Source organism: Erythrolamprus reginae, chromosome 6 (genome assembly GCF_031021105.1).
Source record: "Erythrolamprus reginae isolate rEryReg1 chromosome 6, rEryReg1.hap1, whole genome shotgun sequence".
In the NCBI taxonomy this organism is placed as follows: Eukaryota; Metazoa; Chordata; class Lepidosauria; order Squamata; family Dipsadidae; genus Erythrolamprus; species Erythrolamprus reginae.
In genome coordinates, this window is record NC_091955.1 from 77,516,008 (window position 1) to 77,535,101 (window position 19,094).

The 19,094-nt window shown below is 40.8% G+C and overlaps 1 protein-coding gene across 2 annotated transcripts; it reads right to left on the reverse strand.

The window, feature by feature from the left end:
• Positions 1-770: 770 nt before the first annotated feature.
• Positions 771-18,916, reverse strand: LOC139169049 (uncharacterized). 2 transcript variants are annotated; one of them, XM_070754847.1, is made up of 12 exons: positions 18,828-18,916; positions 17,693-17,893; positions 16,317-16,672; positions 14,197-14,288; positions 13,842-14,019; positions 11,752-11,983; positions 10,047-10,609; positions 8,718-8,823; positions 6,950-7,137; positions 6,180-6,343; positions 3,204-3,453; positions 771-1,113 (listed from the first exon to the last, which is right to left on the reverse strand). In XM_070754847.1, the coding sequence occupies exons 3-12, from the start codon at positions 16,626-16,628 to the stop codon at positions 889-891; spliced, it is 2,310 nt and encodes a 769-aa protein (XP_070610948.1). In that variant the 5' UTR covers positions 16,629-16,672; positions 17,693-17,893; positions 18,828-18,916; the 3' UTR covers positions 771-888. The 2 variants fall into 2 exon arrangements, with proteins under 2 accessions (XP_070610948.1, XP_070610947.1); XM_070754846.1 differs by having other exon boundaries at positions 808-1,113; positions 16,317-16,676; positions 17,698-17,893; positions 18,828-18,896.
• Positions 18,917-19,094: the final 178 nt, after the last annotated feature.

Here is a 19,094-nt window from a genome sequence, read left to right on the forward strand (position 1 = left end):
ATTTTAAGGTTATCCTTCTTTATCTGCTGTTTGGCTGAGAGAAGTTGAAACAGGCTTAAGAGTGCTTAACACAATTAGTGATTGGAAATGAATATCATTTTTATTCCAGGCAAGTCGTTTTAAAACAGCTTGATGATTAAAAGGATAGTAGGAAGGGGGAAAAGAACTGTAATGTGAGAAGGGGAAAGGAAATACATTTTTAAAAATTCTACCTGTACATGCATATATGATCATTCTTCCCAAAGAATTTTTAAAAGGGGAAAACAGCTGAACTATATTGACAGCAAATAAATGTAAACAAACAAATCTGGATTTATTTTTATGTTGGGATACATCTGTGGACAAGACTAAATTTCAAGAGGTTGATCCTATCCCACTTCCCAAATTTAATATTTATTTATTTTATTTTATTATTTTATTTTATTTATTTTATTTATTTTATTTATTTTATTTATTTTATTTATTTTATTTATTTTATTTATTTTATTTATTTTATTTATTTTATTTATTTTATTTATTTTATTTATTTTATTTAATTTATTATTTTATTTTATTTTATTTTATTTTATTATTTATTGGATTTGTATGCCAATATGTATTTTAAAGGTGCTTCAGGTGGTATTGGAAAGGCCAGGAAGTTTTGCAGTTTCTCAAGAAATAACATGAAGCAAAATTGAAATGAAATATGAAAATTAGAAAAAAAAAATGCCTTGAAGATAACCAAGATGAAACCAAAAATGAAAATTGGGATGATAAGTAATGATCATTTGCTACATCATCTCCAGTTCTCAAGTACAGTAAGCGCTCAGCTTCAGATGCCGAAGAACCATTTCACAATGCATTGTCTGTGAAAACTTTTAGTATCTTGATTGCAGAAATTGGTTTATTCTATGGTAGCATAGATGCACGGAGCAATAGGAGGTCGTGTTCCCTGAGATAGTGTAGGAGTCCTTTTTGCATCTGCATCTCCTTTTCTTTATTTTGCAAAACTTGCTCTCGCTTATGGGACAACTGGCATTTGACAGCTTCCTTCTTCTTATTTTTTGCATCCTGTTCCTTCAGGACAATTTCTGCATTCTTTTGCATGACTTCTTTTCTATCCTTGAGAAGTGCCTATAGAAAAGACCATAAGATTAGGTGATTATTCTAAATGCTTGCAGCTCTTCTATCACATCTTCTTTCCAAAAACATTTTACTGCATCAAGCTTGTTAACAAAATAATGTGATTTCATGAGAGCCGGTATAGTGTGGTTAAGGTGCTGGTTCAGAAACTAGGAGACTGTGAACTCTAGTCCTATTTTAGGCATTAAAGCTGATTGGGTGACTTCTACCAGTCACTCACTCTCGGTTTTAACTAATCTCACATAATCCCTGCTGCTGTTGTGGAATATTGTCTTGACAGGTGGTGAAATTAGTCCATTTCTAATTAGTCCAGAGTGTTCTGTCTGGGTCACTCTGGAAGCTATGACCAACCCAAAAGGATAAGCCAGACACACCGGTTGAATCCAAACACAGTCTTATAATGGTAAAGAGAAAAGAAGCCAACAGAAAATGTCCTTACAAGTCAGGAAAGCACTGGAACTCCAAATAGATACACGAAGGCAATTGTTCATACAAAAACACAGGATCCTTGATGACAAACAAGGCTGTTGCTAACAGGCACAAATCTCCCACGGGTCTTCAAGACTGCTGGGCCACGAGCCAGGAACAAAACGCTGAGAGAAAAGGCAGATAACTCCAACTCCACTGTGATAACACTCCACGCTGCTGGAATGGTTCTCCTGCCTTATAAACCCTTCCCTGCTAATGAGGACCACACCCAAGCCCTGGTGTTCCTCATTCAACGCTGATAATATCTATTCAGTTGCTGCCTCCTTTGATCTATGCGTCTCTGTCGCATATTAATGATAGCTTGTGCCTCATCATCCAATGACTCCAGAGACTCCAAGCTACTTGCTTGAGAGAGCCCCTCCCCAGGGCTCCCAGGCCCCTCTTCCTCGTCACTTTCCAGATTGTTATCTCCCCAGTCTGGCTGCCAAGAACTTTCCTCTTCGCTCTCAACCTCCCCCGGGCATGGAGCCAGCAGAGACGCAACTGGTCTTTGATCTTGCTCAGGCTGAACCACAACACCAGAGGAAGGAGGTCTGTTTGCCACATTGATTTGTATACGAAAAAAGGCAGGATAAAATCTAAAAAAAAAATTACTGAAAGAAAAATAAATGAAAAAGACATAGTATGCAAACTTAAGTCGCAAAGGAGCTGTTTCAAAGTTCTAACTAATTCAAATGCTGCTAAAACATATAGAGTGTTCTGTCAGTGTGTTTCAGCCGCCTGTAATTACAGGGTAATTAGTCCAGGAAGACACACACCACACGATTAAAGGAAAACCCAAAGCTCCTGCCCCAAGGAATGTGGAGGTGGATGTGGGGGAAACATCCACATGCCACAGGCCTGTTTTGCTCCCGATAGAATCTGCCGACGAAGTCTCCTCTAACCAAGGAAGCGTGAGTGACAGGGAAGAGGGGAGTTTGGCAGACAGCCCAGGAGGAGATCAATCTTCCTTATCATCCCTGGATTCTGAACAAGAATGTATGACAGACCCACGCATGCGGAGAGTGATGCATAGAAGAGAACAACTGAAGGATTATTACAGGAGATAAGTGAGGCCACCTGTGGTTGGGTGGGGCTGCTGTAATTAGTGCCACAGATAAAAAGAGCAGCGTGCTGATTTAGCCTTGTGGAAGTTTATCTGATTCATAGTTTCGTCAAGATTGTGGTTTCGCTGTTTCCCTGTTCAAGACCGTGTGTGGACTTTCTGGACTTTGGAATTGGACTCAATTTCCCAGTTACTGGGTGAGAAATTGGATTGCATTTAATCTGTGCCTTGTGTGTATCAGAAAATCCCTTTGACATTTTAAAAAGGAGTTTTTTCTGCTTTTCTGTTGATAAAGACTTTTGGTTTTCCTTCTATTGTGTGGTGTGTGTCTTTCTGGACTAATTACCCTGTAATTACGGGCGGTTGGGACACGCTGGCAGAACACTCTGTATATTTACAACTTAACATTTATCTGAACAGAGAATTATGTTCCTGATAAGGCCAGATCGCCTCTAATTTATTTCTCTCTCTCACACACACACACACATGCCCAAAAGAAGAAATTTTTCAAAAATTTGGAAAAGAGAAAACGGACTTGTGCCCTCACCAGCCTCTCTTTTTCCTGACCATCAATCATTTGATTATGTTTTTCCAGATGCTTCTCCCTCTGCTGGTGCTGTGCCTTTAAGAATTCTCTCCTTTGGTTTTCTTTCTTTCCTTCTTCTTCCCACAAATGGGATTCCTGCCTTCTTCTCTCTGTCCTTGCCTCCCGGAGCTGCTCCAAATGCTGCTCAGCTCTTTCATTCTGCTCCCGAAGCCTTTGTGAGTCTTGCAATGTTCGTTGAAGAGATTGCTGCCTGTTTAAGAAATGAGATAGCTTTAAAAAAAAAAAGATCCCATTTTTTTATAAACACATCCTAGCATGCTAAATAAAACGAGCTGCAAAACTTTACTCCTGAACTCACACATTAAGTTTACAAGCCTTTGTAGAATTAGGCTCACATGAGATCATTTCAGAGAATATAATTACTGTATTTTTTTGGAGTACAGTGGTACCTCTACTTATGAACTTAATTCGTTCTGTGACCAGATTCTTAAGTAGAAAAGTTTGTAAGAAGAAGCAATTTTCCCCATAGGAATCAATGTAAAAGCAAATAATGTGTTTGATTGGGGAAACCACAGGGAGGGTAGATGCCCTGTTTCCTCCCAGGAGATTCCTAGAAAGGCCCCATGGAGGCTTCTCCCTGCCTTTTCCGTCCCTGTTTCCTCCCAGGAGATTCCTAGAGAGGCCCCACGGAGGCTTCTCCCTGCCTTTTCCGGCCCTGTTTCCTCCCAGGAGATTCCTAGAGAGGCCCCATGGAGGCTTCTCCCTGCTTTTTCTGGCCCTGTTTCCTCCCAGGAGATTCCTAGAGAGGTCCCACGGAGGCTTCTCCCTGCCTTTTCTGGCCCTGTTTCCTCCCAGGAGATTCCTAGAGAGGCCCCCACGGAGGCTTCTCCCTGCCTTTTCCGGTTACAGTTTCGGAAGCTCGGGTTTGTAAGTGAAAAATGGCTCTTGAGAAGAAGCAAAAAAATCTTGAACACTCAGTTCTTATCTAGAAAAGTTCGCAAGTAGAGGCGTTCTTTGGTCAAGGTACCAATATATAAGACACACTTTCCCCCCTCCCCTGGCTAAAAAAGTCTGAAATTTTGGGTGCTTCTTATACTCCAAATGTAGGTTTTTCAAAGCTTTCCCCCCCCCCCCCAGCTCTAACTAGGTGCTAACAATCCTCCAGGCTTACAGGATTTTTTTCATTCCTCCTCCCTCCCAAAGAGGTTTTTTTTCAGCCCTAATAAGGGGATAAAATAATGTGCTGAAACTGACCCGACTAAGGATGAATACCTGTTTGGTAGATCCCCCCCCCCCGCCCATTTTCCTCCTCCAAAACTAAGGTGCATCTTATACTCCGAAAAAAACAGTATGTTTAATTTTTCACATGATCAGGGTTCAGGAAAGCATACATACATAGGAAAATACTAAATAGGAACAGGTGAAATCTAACACCATCAGAATAAAGGGAAATATTTCTTCACCCAGAGGGTCGTTGGTTTATGGAATTCACTTCCAGAAGAGGTCGTGACAGCTGTCAGCCTGGATAGCTTCAAGGCAGGATTAGACAGATTCATGAATGCCAAGTCTATCGGTGGTTATTGAAATGGATGTCTGTTGTGGTTAGCTCTGGACCAGCTCCTGCCCCAAGGAATGTGGAGGTGGATGTGGGGGAAACATCCACATGCTGCAGCCTGTTTTGCTCCCGATGGAATCTGCCGACGAAGCCTCCTCTGATCAAGGAAGCGTGAGTGACAGGGAAGAGGGGAGTTTGGCAGACAGCCCAGGAGGAGATCAATAATCTGTATCATCCCTGGATTCTAAACAAGAATTAATGACACATCCATGCATGTGTAGAGTGATGCATAGGAGACAACAACTGAAGGATTATTACAAGAGAAAATGAGGCCACCAGTGGTTGGGTGGGGCTGCTGTAATTAGTGCTACAGATAAAAGTGCAGCCTGGTGTGTTAGCCTCATGGCAGTTTATCTGATTCATTGTTTCGTCAAGATCGTGGTTTTTTGCTGCTCAGGATTGTGTGTGTGGACCCTCTGGACTTTAGAATTGGACTCAATTTCCCAGTTATTGGGTGAGCAATTGGATTGCACTTCACCTGTGCCTTGTGTGTTCCAGAAAACCCCTTTGACATTTAAAAAGGGAGCTGTTTCTGTTTTTCTGTTTAAAAAACTTTTGGGGTTTTTTTAATTGTGTGGTGTGTGTCTTCCTGGACTAATTACCCTGTAATTACGGGCGGTTGAAACACGCCAGCAGAACACATACATAGGAAAATACTAAATAGGAACAGATGAAATCTAACACCATCAGAATAAAGGGAAATATTTCTTCACCCAGAGGGTCGTTGGTTTATGGAATTCACTTCCAGAAGAGGTCGTGACAGCTGTCAGCCTGGATAGCTTCAAGGCAAAATTAGACAGATTCATGGATGCTAAGTGTATCGGTGGTTATTGAAATGGATGTCCATGTGCCGCCTCTATGTTGGTTGAGGCAGGCGGGATTCCCTTGAGTACCATTTGTTGGGGGGTCAAGGGAAAAGGAGGGTTTTGCCCTCTCTTTCTGCTCAAGATCCCCATGTACAATTGGTGGGCCACTGTGGGACACAGAACGCTGGACTCGATGGTTTTTGGCCTGATTCAGCAGGGCTCTTTTTATATTCTTATGAATCATCATAAATAGCAATTTTTTAAAAAAAGAATTTTTACCATATGTTTTAATAATTCTGCTCCTTTTTCATATATGTTTACCAACATGAATGATGTGAGATAAATACTATTTCAAGTTTTACAATGAGGAGTAAGATATTTCAAGTTCTTGACATAGGTAAAACTTAATTCCCATTTTGTGGCTGAAGCAAGAACATTTCATTTGTAAAGAATATTATCCCCCATTCACAGGAATTGAAAACAAAAGTCACAAAGCATTTGTCTGGCTTCAGTTTATTCTCTTGTACCCAATTTGGGATTACACCGCTCCATTACCTCTTGTTTTCAAGACGTGCCTCTCTTTTGAGATGGATTTCCCGTTGTTGTTGCTCTTTCCTAAGCTGTCTCTGCTCCCACTTCTGTTGTTTGAAGTTTATCTTAGCTGGGTTGGCATTCAGTTCTCTGGAACCATCCCATATGACTTCCTTCTCCCGTAATTTCTGGGAAAAAACCCCCCTGTGTATTAGGGCAGATTTTTCTAAGCCTGTTAGTCTTCGCCTCAAAGCAAATCTGAAGTGCCCCTCAGATAGTTTAGGCTTTGTATGTCGTTTAGCGGGCCCCAGGGGAAGAGCCTTCTCTGTGGTGGCCCCGGACCTCTGGAACCAACTCCCCCCAGAGATTAGAACGGCCCACCTCTCCTTGTCTTTCGCAAATTACTTAAGACCCACCTTTGTCGCCAGGCATGGGGGAGTTAAGTTATCCTTTTCCCCTAGGCTATTACAAGTTATGTATGGTATGTTTGTGTGTATGTTTGGTTTTTTATAATAAGGGTTTTTTAGTTGTTTTTATTAATTGGATTGTTCATGTTGTTTTACCACTGTTGTTAGCCGCCCCGAGTCTGCGGAGAGGGGCGGCATACAAATCCAATAAATAATAATAATAATAATAATAATAATAATAATAATAGTTGTTGTTGTTGTTATTATTATTATTATTATTATTATTATTATTATTATTATTATTATTTCATAAATGAACTGGTCCCAATTGTGGTCTTCAAAAGTCGCCCTTCCCTACAATGTTATATAGATGAGGAGTATTCTCACCTGTCCAGGTGGGGGTGCACTACAGCTCCTTCTCATGTGCAAAACAGATTCAATAGCTACACTATCTTTCTTCAGTGACCTATCCACCCAGTCAAGCTTTGCCCGGAGTTTGGAATTGCAGGTTTTCTGAGCAGCATTTCTTTGGGAAAGCTGGGTTGAAGATTCACTCAAGTTGGGCTGTAAAAAACCTGTCATAGAAAATAATTACATTCATTGCACAGGTAAATAACAATAATGGTGTAGATATGTTGTGTTTGTCTCTGGCCCAGCTCCTGCCCCAAGGAATGTGAAGGTGGATGTGGGGGAAACATCCACATGCCACAGGTCTCCTGACGAAGGCTCCTCTGACAAAGGAAACATGAGTAGCAGGGAAGGGGGGAATTTGGCAGACAGCCCAGGAGGAGAGCAATCATCCTTATCATCCCTGGATTCTGAACAAGAACTTATGACAGATCTACGCATGCGTAGAGTGATGCATAGGAGAGAACAATTGAAGGATTATTACAGGAGACAAGTGAGGCCACCTGTGGTTGGGTGGGGCTGCTGTAATTAGTGCTACAGAAAAAAAGAACAGCATGCTGGTTTAGCCTTGTGGAAGTTTATCTGATTCATAGTTCGTCAAGATCGTGGTTTTGCTGTTTCCCTGTTCAAGACTGTATGTGGACTTTCTGGACTTTGGAATTTGGACTCAATTTCCCAGTTACTGAGTGAGAAATTGGATTGCATTTAACCTGTGCCTTGTGTGTACCAGAAAATCCCTTTGACATTTAAAAAGGGAGTTTTTTCTGCTTTTCTGTTGATAAAGACTTTTGATTTTCCTTCTATCGTGTGGTGTGTGTCTCTCTGGACTAATTACCCTGTAATTACGGGCAGTTGGGACACGCCGGCAGAACAAGATATGACGAGGACATTGATCTGAAAAGGGGAAACATCATGGAGCTGTAGATGGCTATTGGCCTAAATTATGTTCCTTTTATGCAGAAGATAATTAAACACACAACCTTCAATTATCAACTAAATCCTGAGATAGCAAAACCAAAGAGGAGGAATGCCAGTGGTTGTACCAGAGGAATATCTGAGGAGCCAGAATCTTCATCTCTTCAGACACACCAGAGATGAAAAATCTGGCTTCTCAGATATTCCCCTGGTACAACCACCTGCATTCCTCCTCTTTGGTTTTGCTAACTCAGGATTTAGTTGATATTTGAAGGTTGTGTGTCTTCCACTCTTGCTTACAGTAATCTGTAGTTTCTCTTTAAAAAAAAAAAGAGAGAGTGCTTCTACGGTATTGGTTATTCTTAAATGTACAATACTGCGTTTCAATGCAACATGTCAATGTTGAAACAACTTGATGTTTCTAAAAAATATTGAGATTAAGGACTGATTCAACAATAACAATAATCACATCTGTATCATAACAAAATATGTGATGTGGCCATGACAATATTGTAAATATACAAATCCAAAGATAGCCTTGTTCCTACTAAATATACAATAATATTGTTCCCCTGTTGAAGAAACGAGGTAGCTTTTTAAAAAAAAGATCCTGTTTTTTTATAAACACATCCTGGCATGCTGAATAAAACAATGAGCTACAATAAAAGTTTCTCTGCTGATGAGTGACATCCCCAAATCTCCTGACCTCCTCTTTATTATTAGCAGAAAAAAAGCTGAATGTGCCCAAAAGATTAAGAGTAAAATATGTTGATACATTAGTTTTATAAATGTCACCAAAACTCCCTGCATCTCTTTTAATATAGTGGCATACATTTCTGGTTTTGTTGAGTCGTCGTCCATTTGCCTGCATTGTTCGCTATATCAACCATGGTGCTAGTATTGTTTGTTGTATCTCCTGAATCCATCACTTTCTGATCCTACCAAAAATCAAGAAAAAAGCACCATTGACTACAGTAAAGATGATAAGGTATGGAAATGCTTAACTATCCTATGTTTCTCTTAGGACATTTTTTTTTAAACAATAGCTTTATAATTGCTTTGGGGAATGCGAAAGTGGGGAGATTTCTTGCCAAAGATGTGAGCCATAAACTACCAGTAATCAACATAAAACTCTAAACTTCGCTCTAAACTTGACTGCAGGAAATAGGATTTTAGTAACTGAGTAGTTGATGCATGGAACTCATTACCAGACTATGTAGTATCATCACCTAACCCCCAAAACTTTACCCTTGGACTATCCACTGTTGACCTCACCCGATTCCTAAGAGGTCAGTAAGGGGTGTACATAAGTGTACCAGTGTGCCTTCCGTCCCCTGTCCTGTTGTGGTTAGCTCTGGCCCAGCTCCTGCCCCAAGGACTGTGGATGTGGGGGAGACATTCACATGCTGCAGGCCTGTTTTGCCCCCGGTGGAAGCTGCTGATGAAGGCTCCTCTGACCAAGAAGACATGAGTGTGGGAGGAGGAGAGTGTGGCAGAGAGCTCAGAAGGAGATCAATTATCTAGCTCCTCCTTGGATTCAGAACAAGAGTTAATGATACAGCCACGCATGCATAGGCAGAAACAACTGAGAGATTATTATCAAAGAAAATGAGGCCACCTGTGGTTGAGTGGGGCTGTGGTAATTAGTGAGGCTGCTATAAATAGCAGCCTGTGAGTTTGGCCATTGTGGAGGATTATCTGATCGTTGTGTTTCGTGACTGCTTTACTGACTTTGACCTTTTGTGTGCTGATTTCCCCCCGCTTTGAAACTAAACCAGAGCAAAGTGTGTTTCACTTTGTGAAAGAAGGACTGTGAATTGCCTCACAGCTGCAAGCTAAGTATCACAGAACTAATAAGGGACTTGTACAAATTGCCAGTTTGTTTGGAGACGAGTGCTCTTTGCTCTGCCAAAAGAGGGCTTAGTTTAAGTGAATTTTCATTATAAAGAACATTGTTTTGAATTTTCAAATGTGTCTGTGTCTGAAATTTGTACTTGTGAATTTTTGGGAGGAGTCTACCAGAGAGCCCGACAGAACATGTCCTAATGTTTCTTTTTTACTAGTATCATGTATGTAAATATTTTTATATATTTTTGTATACCACCAATATGTACTTGACAAAACAAACAAACAAATAAATAAAAATAAAATAATCTTGTACCTTGCTAGATTTTGCAACTTTGATTTCTTTCTCTTCCCAAGACTTTGCCTCTTCTAAATTGCTTTCCTTCTTTAGTTTGCTGCTATCTCCTTTGGCATCCTTATCATTTTCCAAAGTGGGAGGTCTGCCTATTGAAAATTGGTCTTCTGACTTCTTGCTTAGCTCCTCTTTTAATGGGCCGACTCTTGGTGCCAAAGTATCATCTGCCCATGTTGAACTTATTGGAGATGTACTATGATTCTGCAGCGGGCAGCAAAAAGACCAAGGAGGACAATGGGTACTGCTCCCACAGACTCCAGCACAATGGAATTTTTGAGGCTGAGGCCAAGGCATCCAAGGTAAATGGTTATGACTGCAAGGTCCAGAAGCCCTGTATCCAGGTGGCACAACAGAAGGATAATCTGGATTCTGCTCCACCAACAGCTGCCTGGCACTCAATGGCATCTGAAGCTCAAGAACAATGCGCTCATACAACGGAAGAGGGATCCTCACGGCAACATCAACTGATATTGTCTTGGTCCGGCCATTCCAGAAGTTAATTAGCACTTTGCTATTTTGGAAAGCTGTCAAGAGAAACACAGAGGGAGCAACCTTTTAGAAGGAAACAACATCTGTCTCATTGATAAGTTAGGGGTGTCTCCAACCACCTCGATCAGTAGATATTGCTCCTCTGTGAATCCTTCTTTCAGCCCGTGAAAGACATTTAAAGCAGGGATAGGCAACTGGGGATAGACAACCATATTGTGTTGTAACATTCCCCCCCCCCCCCAAAAAAAATCATGTCACTGGAATAAATGGGCAATTTGGGAGAAAGGGGGTCTTGAGAATTGATTGTTTTCACAAGTTTTAAGTGAATAGTTTCAATCACTGACTTGCCAGCAAGAAACAGGCTCAGTATTTTTGCCCCGGTGGGAGAGACCAACAATTAGAGCATATTTTCTACCCAAGGATATATTTTCTATATAATTAAATTATATTATAATTATAACCATTAAAAAGCCAGCTATTCTACAATTGGCTATTCCAAAATCCATGTAACATTTGCAAAGAAACACCATAGTCCTTCTCTGAAGATCCTTGTAAACCTAATGCATTTTGGATGCCTGCGAGGAAGAGTAAACAGGAAAGAAAGTAGCAGTTGCAGGCCCTTTTCCCTTGCTGCCTCTACTTCCCCACCTCAACCATACTCCTCCCCTTTGGAGGCAAGTGTGTTATCCCTTTGTTCCCTTTTAATTTCTTTTTAAACAGTCCCTTTAGCTTCTATTGATGAAAAAAGACTTATATTTACTTCCTTCTTCTCATCCTCCAGCATGCTCTTGTATTCTCCTTTTCAGGTGACCTCCACCAATCGTCAAACACATAATTCAGACCCAGTTGTGGTTGCCACCGCTTGGACAACTTCTTTGAAGCCATTTTCCAGGACTGCTGGTCAAGGGCTCTAAGCCGGCTTCCTTGGGGGTGGGGGGTTGCCAACCCTCCCAGGTCACTGAAGGTCCCACTTCTTCCCCATCCCTCTAGGGTAGTTCTGGTCTGATTCCAATGGAATAAGACCCCCCAAGCGACAGGGATATTGACTCCATGTCGCTGCGGTGTATGACCATGCCCCTTCTGTGATATCTTCTGAGCATAGATTTTGTCTTCTCAGCATAGATTTTAAAAACATGCAATAGATATTTAATGGAAAGAAGGCAAAATTAAGCCATACCTGAATTATCTGACCTGGTTTCTGCTACTTGGAGAACAATGCCTGGGCCGTATCGTGTGCCATTCTTCTCCCATGGAGCAAGGGTCCCATCTCCTGCAGACAATGGCTGCCACCTGGCATCATCATAATGGATGATGTCATAGAGAGGTGTTTCTTGCCTTCGAAATGGAGCCTTGCCTTTCCGCGATCGCTGGCATCTTTCAAACTCAACTAGAACGTGTTCGTTGGAATCCTATGAAAGGAAGCCAGAAATCTCACCCTGTACACCTGCATAAAGTTAAAGGTTTCCCCTGTCTTTTCTTAGCCAAGGGAGTGAGTCCAAAGACTGTTCCGAGGTCATGTGGCAGCATGACTATAAGCCGAGGAACATGGAATGCAATGGAGTGGAATGGAATAGAATAGAATAGCAGAATTGGGAGGGACTTTGGAGATCTTCTACCACCACTTCAGACAAATGGTTATCCAATCTTTTCTTTAAAACGTCCAATATTGGAGCATTGACAACTTCTGGAGGCAAGTTGCACCACTGATTAATTGTTCTGTCAAGAAATTACTCCTTAGTTCTGTTCTGCCTGACCGGGCTCAGGCAATACTTAACGGTCCAGGAAAGAAGGTCAGAGACACACTTGCATTGCTAATCAGCAAACTTGTATTAAATATAAAAGAAAAGGCTAAAGAAAACTGTCCTTATTTTCAGGAGTAAAACACAGTTCGAGGTGAAAATTCAGCTAGATACAAAGTTCATGAAAAAGCAAACAAATACAAAAGTCACGTAGCAGAGACGTTCCAAGAGTTCTCTGAATTTTCGAAGCATGAGAGCAGCAGCTAGTTCCAGACAATGCTGGGTTGAAATCCAAAGGCCAGAGCAGAGACTTCAAAGCAGGAACCACAAAGTCACACAAACCACACAGATAAACATCCACAGTTTGCCTCTGCCTCTGTTCTCTTTTATAACTCTAGCCCTCATTATGGGAACCACACCCAGCCCTCATTCTGTGAACCACACCCAAACACAGGTGACACCAGAATCACTGTTGATAATCCCTTAATTGAGCCCTGCGTTGCATTGCTCTCCGGCTACGCATATTAATTATCTGTTCGGCATCTGAATCCAGAGAAGAGAGGCTATCCGATGGGCTGCCTGCCAAGTCCCCTGGACTATCTGCCAGTTCCTTTGAGCTGTCTGCCAACTCCTCTGAACCATCTGCTACATCCTCTGAGCTGTCTGCCACGTTTTCCTGGCTGTCAGCCATGCTTTCGCAATCACTCTGTGACTCATCTCTCACAGACTTGGGAGCAGCAGCCGTCCTAAGGCCAAACACAACAAGTACTAAGTTACTTCTCTACTTTTTTAGTTTCCACCTATTGCTTCTTGTCGTGCCTTCAGGTGCTTTGGAGAATAGGTTGACTCCTTCTTCTTTGTGGCAACTCCTGAGATATTGGAGCACTGCTATCATGTTTCCCCTAGTCCTTCTTTTCATCAGAATAGACATACCCAGATCCAGCAACCGTTCTTTAAATGGTTTAGCTTCCAGTCCCCTAACCATCTCCATTGTTCTTCTCTGCACTCTTTAGAGCCTCGACATCTTTTTCACATCATGGTGAACATTATTACCTTCCCACCGAAGTGGTACCTATTCATTTAGTTGCATTTGCATGCTTAATGTTAATAGAGAGACGAAGGAGACGAAGGAGTAAGAAAGTAGGAAGACGGGATGAAGGTTGGAAGAGGGGAGTGTTGGGTTAGATAATAGGTGTTGGAAAAGGTGCAAAATAAGATATTGGTTTATGAAATATTGAAAATGTATATGCATTTTATTGATATATTTTAAGGCGTATGTGTTTTGTTATAAAAATGGAATTTGTGGAAAAGAATAAAAATAAACAAACTTTTAAAAATATCACACCACCCTGATTCAAAGAGAGACCTATAAAATGGTACTCTTGCATAAGACACCAAGCCAAATGAATCATCAATCCTGGAACAAGGGGAAGAAGTCAGTGGAGCAGCATCTATAGATCCCCAACAGAAAACCAATTATGTATTGAGATGATTAATGAAAAATATTAATTTAGGCAAACCAGCTTACCTTCACCTTTTGGATAATATGACCGAGATAGTAATAGCCATCGGTCTGTCTTCTGGCAAGAACCCGTATGCCCCTCAGCAAATGATGGCTGTTTGTGGAGCAGTCCCCTAAATTCTCTTGCATGGAACATCTTAGACATGCATTACAAGTATCTGGACCCCATGCGCCCAAAGGAAACCTGTGACAGGAGAAAGCAACAGGGATTAGGAACCGCAAGATTGCCCACTAGAGAATTGGGATTACTGATAAAAATGGATTAGTGGTAAGTATCCACCTTATCGGTACTTGCAGCTCCATTCTAACATTGGTAAAATGATTAATAATAACATTAAAATCCATTGGTGCTCAAACTTACAGTTTTGTGCAGTGATCTGTCAGCGGAGAGAAGCTGAGATGATTGTCGATGCTATGAGGATGATGAAAGCCTAAATTACAGCCAGTCTTATCCTAAAAGGATGGAAGAAATTAGAGAGCAATAATATTCTTATTTATTTATTTATTTTCTCCAATACACAATGAGGGTTTCAGTGTGTGTGTGTCACCCTGGTATATTGAAGGAACGTCACAGCTCCTTTTTGCCTCTAGGCCCAACCCAGGGCCATTTCAAGGCAGTTAATTTATTCATAGCCGACAACTATATTCTCTATGTGGCTAGCTGATGAGGCCAGAACAAGGCCGAAATGGTACCATCCTAGTCTCCCTTAATTTTAAAATTTCAGCAAAAAATATGTGATACACATATCTACACAGCATATATTTCTACACAGCAGGCAATTGCTGAGCCATCAAACCACACCCAGCCACCAGTATTTATAGAAGGAAGGCAGCTCAGGTCTCGCTGTGTTCGCCCTAGAACAAGGACAGAAACACCAGCCTGAAGATGACGAGTGGGACCTCGTTGAAACGTCGCCAGAAATTTCCAAATCCTACATGGGAAGAAACCCGAATATGCCAAGACCGTCATACCTGTACCCGTGAAAATCTACGAAAACACACACACACACATATATATACATATACACATAGTAAAATACATGATGAAGGTTGTAGAGGAGATACTCATAGTAAAATATATCTAAGAAAGAATAGAAAAGAAGATATAGTAATAGAACATATCCATGAAAGAATAGAAGAAGAGATATAGGAATAGAAGAAAGGTATAGGAGATATAGGAGAGCAACAGGACAGGGGATGGAAGACACTCTAGTGCACTTGTACTCGCCCCTTACTGACCTCTTAGGAATCTGGATAGGTCAACCGTAGATATTTAGACTGGTTAAACTACACATTATTTGAGTCCTTTCCAACAATGTGGTTTCATCATGTGTTCATTTCTTCATGACTAAAAATATCATACAAGACGATTCTTTTCTGCAATATATCTGGATGCTCTCCTTTGACTCTCTGATGCTTATGAATAATTTTCTATCAAGATTCATAGGTGCCTACTAAAGACTTACTGGTACTTCTGCAACGAGAGCTTCCTATTGTGTGCTCTTCTTTTCTTTCCATCTTTTAATATACATACACTATCTTTATATTTCTGTTTTATATTAAATATAAATTTTATAGCTTTTACCATTTTTCATTAATTATGAATTTATTTTCTACTTTAGTGATTTTTTTTGTTCTTTATATTCTTCTGTGAGAGAGAGATGCCTCAGAAAAGCATCAAAATAAATCAAGGAAAGAAAAAAAGAGAGAGCCTTTGTAGTAGTAACTCGACAGGATGAATTTTCGTGTTCATCAAACGAATGTAGTTTAACAAGTCAGACTACTTTTCTTTGGCTAACCAAATAAATTTCTTTCTTTCCTTCCTTCCTTCCTTCCTTCTTTTATCTATCTATCTATCTATCTATCTATCTATCTATCTATCTATCTATCTATCTATCTATCTATCTATCTATCTATCGTTAGAGTTGAAAGGGGCCATGAAGGCCATTGAGAATAGTCACAATAGTTATCACCGTCCCCCCAAATCAAGTGGTCAGATTCAGAATACCCACATGGCATCGGACCAGAATATCTCCGGGACCGCCTTCTGCCGCACGAATCGCAGCAACCGGTTAGGTCCCACAGAGTTGGCCTTCTCCGGGTCCCGTCAACTAAACAATGTCATTTGGCGGGACCCAGGAGAACAGCCTTCTCTGTGGTGGCCCCGACCCTCTGGAACCAGCTCCTCCCAGATATCAGAGTTGCCCCCACCCTCCTTGCCTTTCGCAAGCTCCTTAAAACCCACCTCTGTCGTCAGGCATGGGGGGAATTGAAATTTTTTCCCTTCCCCCTAGGCTTATAGAATTTATACATGGTATGCTTGTTTGTATGATTGGTCCCTTAAATTGGGGTTTCTTAGATTGCTTTTTAATATTGGATTTGTTACATTGTTTTCTTCATTGTTGTTAGCCGCCCCGAGTCTTCGGAGAGGGGCGGCATACAAATCTAATAAATAATAATAATAATAATTTATCGTTTTACCTCAGAGGAAGCTCCATCAATAGCTTGGAAAGTACCATCAGACATCTTGGCGACTTTCTCCAATAGGTTTTGACGGCCATTTTTATTGCTGTCTCTGTTTTCTATCAATTGCACAATATGCACTGGACACGTTTGCTTCGCCTCTTTAAGGTGGCTACAGATTTCATGCACAGAGCCTTCAGGAAATCCACTGGTGAACAAACATATTGCTTGGCAGCTGGGATCTTCCATTGCTTCTTCAACGGCATCCCAAGCACTGGCTGTCTCCTTGCTATTCATCGGCAGAGTTCGGATCCAAGAAGCTGCATCCATGATGTTGGTGAGGGAACATTCTACCAATTCATTCTGCCACTTGACTACCTGGAGAAGAAATTGGTCGCCTCTTCAGTAGAGCAAAACAGAAAAGCTACTACCAATTGCATCTTTCAAACATTTATTTATTATTTCATTATTTTTTTATTTCTAGGCTGCCCTTCAGGGTGGCCTACATCATAAATGAATACATAAAATGGCACCTCAGAAATCGAAGTTGAAACTGAAGAATTCAACCTAAAACCCAATATATAGTAAAATATACACACAAAAAATTCCCTCAACACTGTCAAACTTTTTACTAAGTCTGAACTTCTATTTCTACTAGTTTTTTCTCATCATTCCTATCACCCTTTTCCTCCCACTTAGGACTGTATGACTGTAACTTGTATCCTTGTATTGTAAGATTTTTATTAATATTGATTGTTTCTTCATTGCTTATTTGACCCCTATGACAATCATTAAGTGTTGTACCACATGATTCTTGACAAATGTATCTTTTCTTTTATGTACACTGAGAGCATATTCCTTGTGTGTCCAATCACACTTGGCCAATAAAGAATTCTATTCTATTCTATTCTAAACCCAATATACTGTATAGTAAAAAAAAACACCTTAAACTAATCCTGACCATTCAATTTCATTCATCCACATTCATCCCTTGAATAAATGTTGCTATAGTTTGAAAATATTTTAATATTTTCCCTGCCCTAACAAGAACCGCAGTGGCGCAGTGGTTAGAGTGCAGCATTGCAGGCTACTTCTGCTGCCTGCTGGCTGCCTGCAATTTAGCAGTTCAAATCTCACCAGGCTCAAGGTTAACTCAGCCTTCCATCCTTCCGAGGTTGGTACCAATAGCTCCATCAATAGCATGCGCAGAAGCCAAATAGCACCAGCAACGAGGAGCCCTTCACTGTACCTCTGATGTGTGCACATGTGCTCACCCCCTAGTTTTGCGGCCTGGTTGTGAACGACTCAATGCCCAGTAGTGGTCCATGGTCCTGGAGTTGAGGACCTCTGCTCTGGAGTGAAATAGCTCTTTTGTACCACTTCTTAACTTTTACATTACCTTGTTGGAACACCAGATGATATTGAACATGGAATCCATTAGTCTGCTACTCAGTGAATATAGAGATCTTATAAGAAGTTCTTTCAAGATATATGGATTGCAAGGATTACATTCTGCTGTATATACGACAAAAACCATGTTGTGTTCATGAATGCCAGCCAATGATGGTACAGAAGTGTGACAGAGATGAGACATCCTACATCACAAACATTAATTACAGAAAATAAAAATTAATGACACATTTTAAAGTATATAAACATTTCATCAATTTTTCAAACGTTTGCCCAATGTTTTTGCTGCCAAGAATGGGATGAATCCAAGCTTACTCAAGATCTGTTGAAATTTTTAGAATGTAATATAAATGCAACTTAGATTCTACTCATTTCTCTCTGCTCAATTTAAGATTAAATCTCATCCATGACTGTCAACTTTCCTAAATTTCCTGCTGATTTATATCATTGTAAAGTCTCCCTATTTCCTCTAATAATTTCTCTACAAATTTAAATGGCGTTCACATACTTTTTCTTCTTCTATCAAAAAAAGAGAGGATTCCTGTAAATCATTTGGAATACCAAAAAAGTTAGGTTACTTACTTACTTACTTACTTTATTTCTTTATTTATTAATTATTATTTTTTGTCCAAAAACACAATGATACACAATGAAGGCTATAGAGGATAGACTCAAAGTAAAAGTATATCAATGAAAGAATAGAAGGGAAAATATAGGAATATGATATATCAATGAGGAAATAGAAGAAAAGTTAGAGGGATAGAAGAGAAGATATATGACATATAGGAGAGACAGTAAGACAGGGGACGGAAAACCCTTGTAATACCAGCATGCGCACAAAGCAAAAAACCCGAAAAATTGAAGAAATGGCACCGGTAGCGGTTGCGTGCAAATTGCGCAATCTGGCGGCTGCTACTGGTGCGCCATCCCCTACCACACCGGTAGCAACTCACCACTGAATACAATACAATACAATAGCAAGGGGTAGTACCACTTAAAAGAAGCTTCTGGGAAGTTTCCCTATCCATAACAATTAGATATCTGTATCTTTTTATTTCTAAGAAACAAACCAATCTTCTTATTAATGTTCCCCCATCGTATTTGCACACTGCTTCTCACCTTCTTGCAGGCTGCTGTTCCCGGTCACCCCTTTACTTCGCCTGTGTCTCTCCCAACTCACCGGAATCCAAATCACAACCTCGCTGCCTAGCAACCATCAGGCACCACGGAGTGCTCAAGGCATTTCTGGCGCCCCTAGTGGGGAGGACAACCCTCTGCACGCCTTGCAACACGTACCGCCCGCCGCAGAATCAGCCGCAACGGAGCTCAACAAAAGCCAAGGACTAGGTTAGTGATGGGATCATGGGAGGAAGTTCCAGGGCTAAA

Excerpts from the sequence above, each read along its gene's own strand:
- LOC139169049 (XM_070754846.1), bottom strand. The coding sequence starts at position 17,892 with ATGTCTCATCTCTGTCACACTTCTGTACCATCATTGGCTGGCATTCAT. Across the intron at positions 16,677-17,697 it reads TCATCTGGTGTTCCAACAAG|GTAGTCAAGTGGCAGAATGA; the intron begins GTAATGTAAAAG and ends TTTCTTCTCCAG. Across the intron at positions 1,114-3,203 it reads GTCAGGAAAAAGAGAGGCTG|GCACTTCTCAAGGATAGAAA; the intron begins GTGAGGGCACAA and ends TCTTTTCTATAG.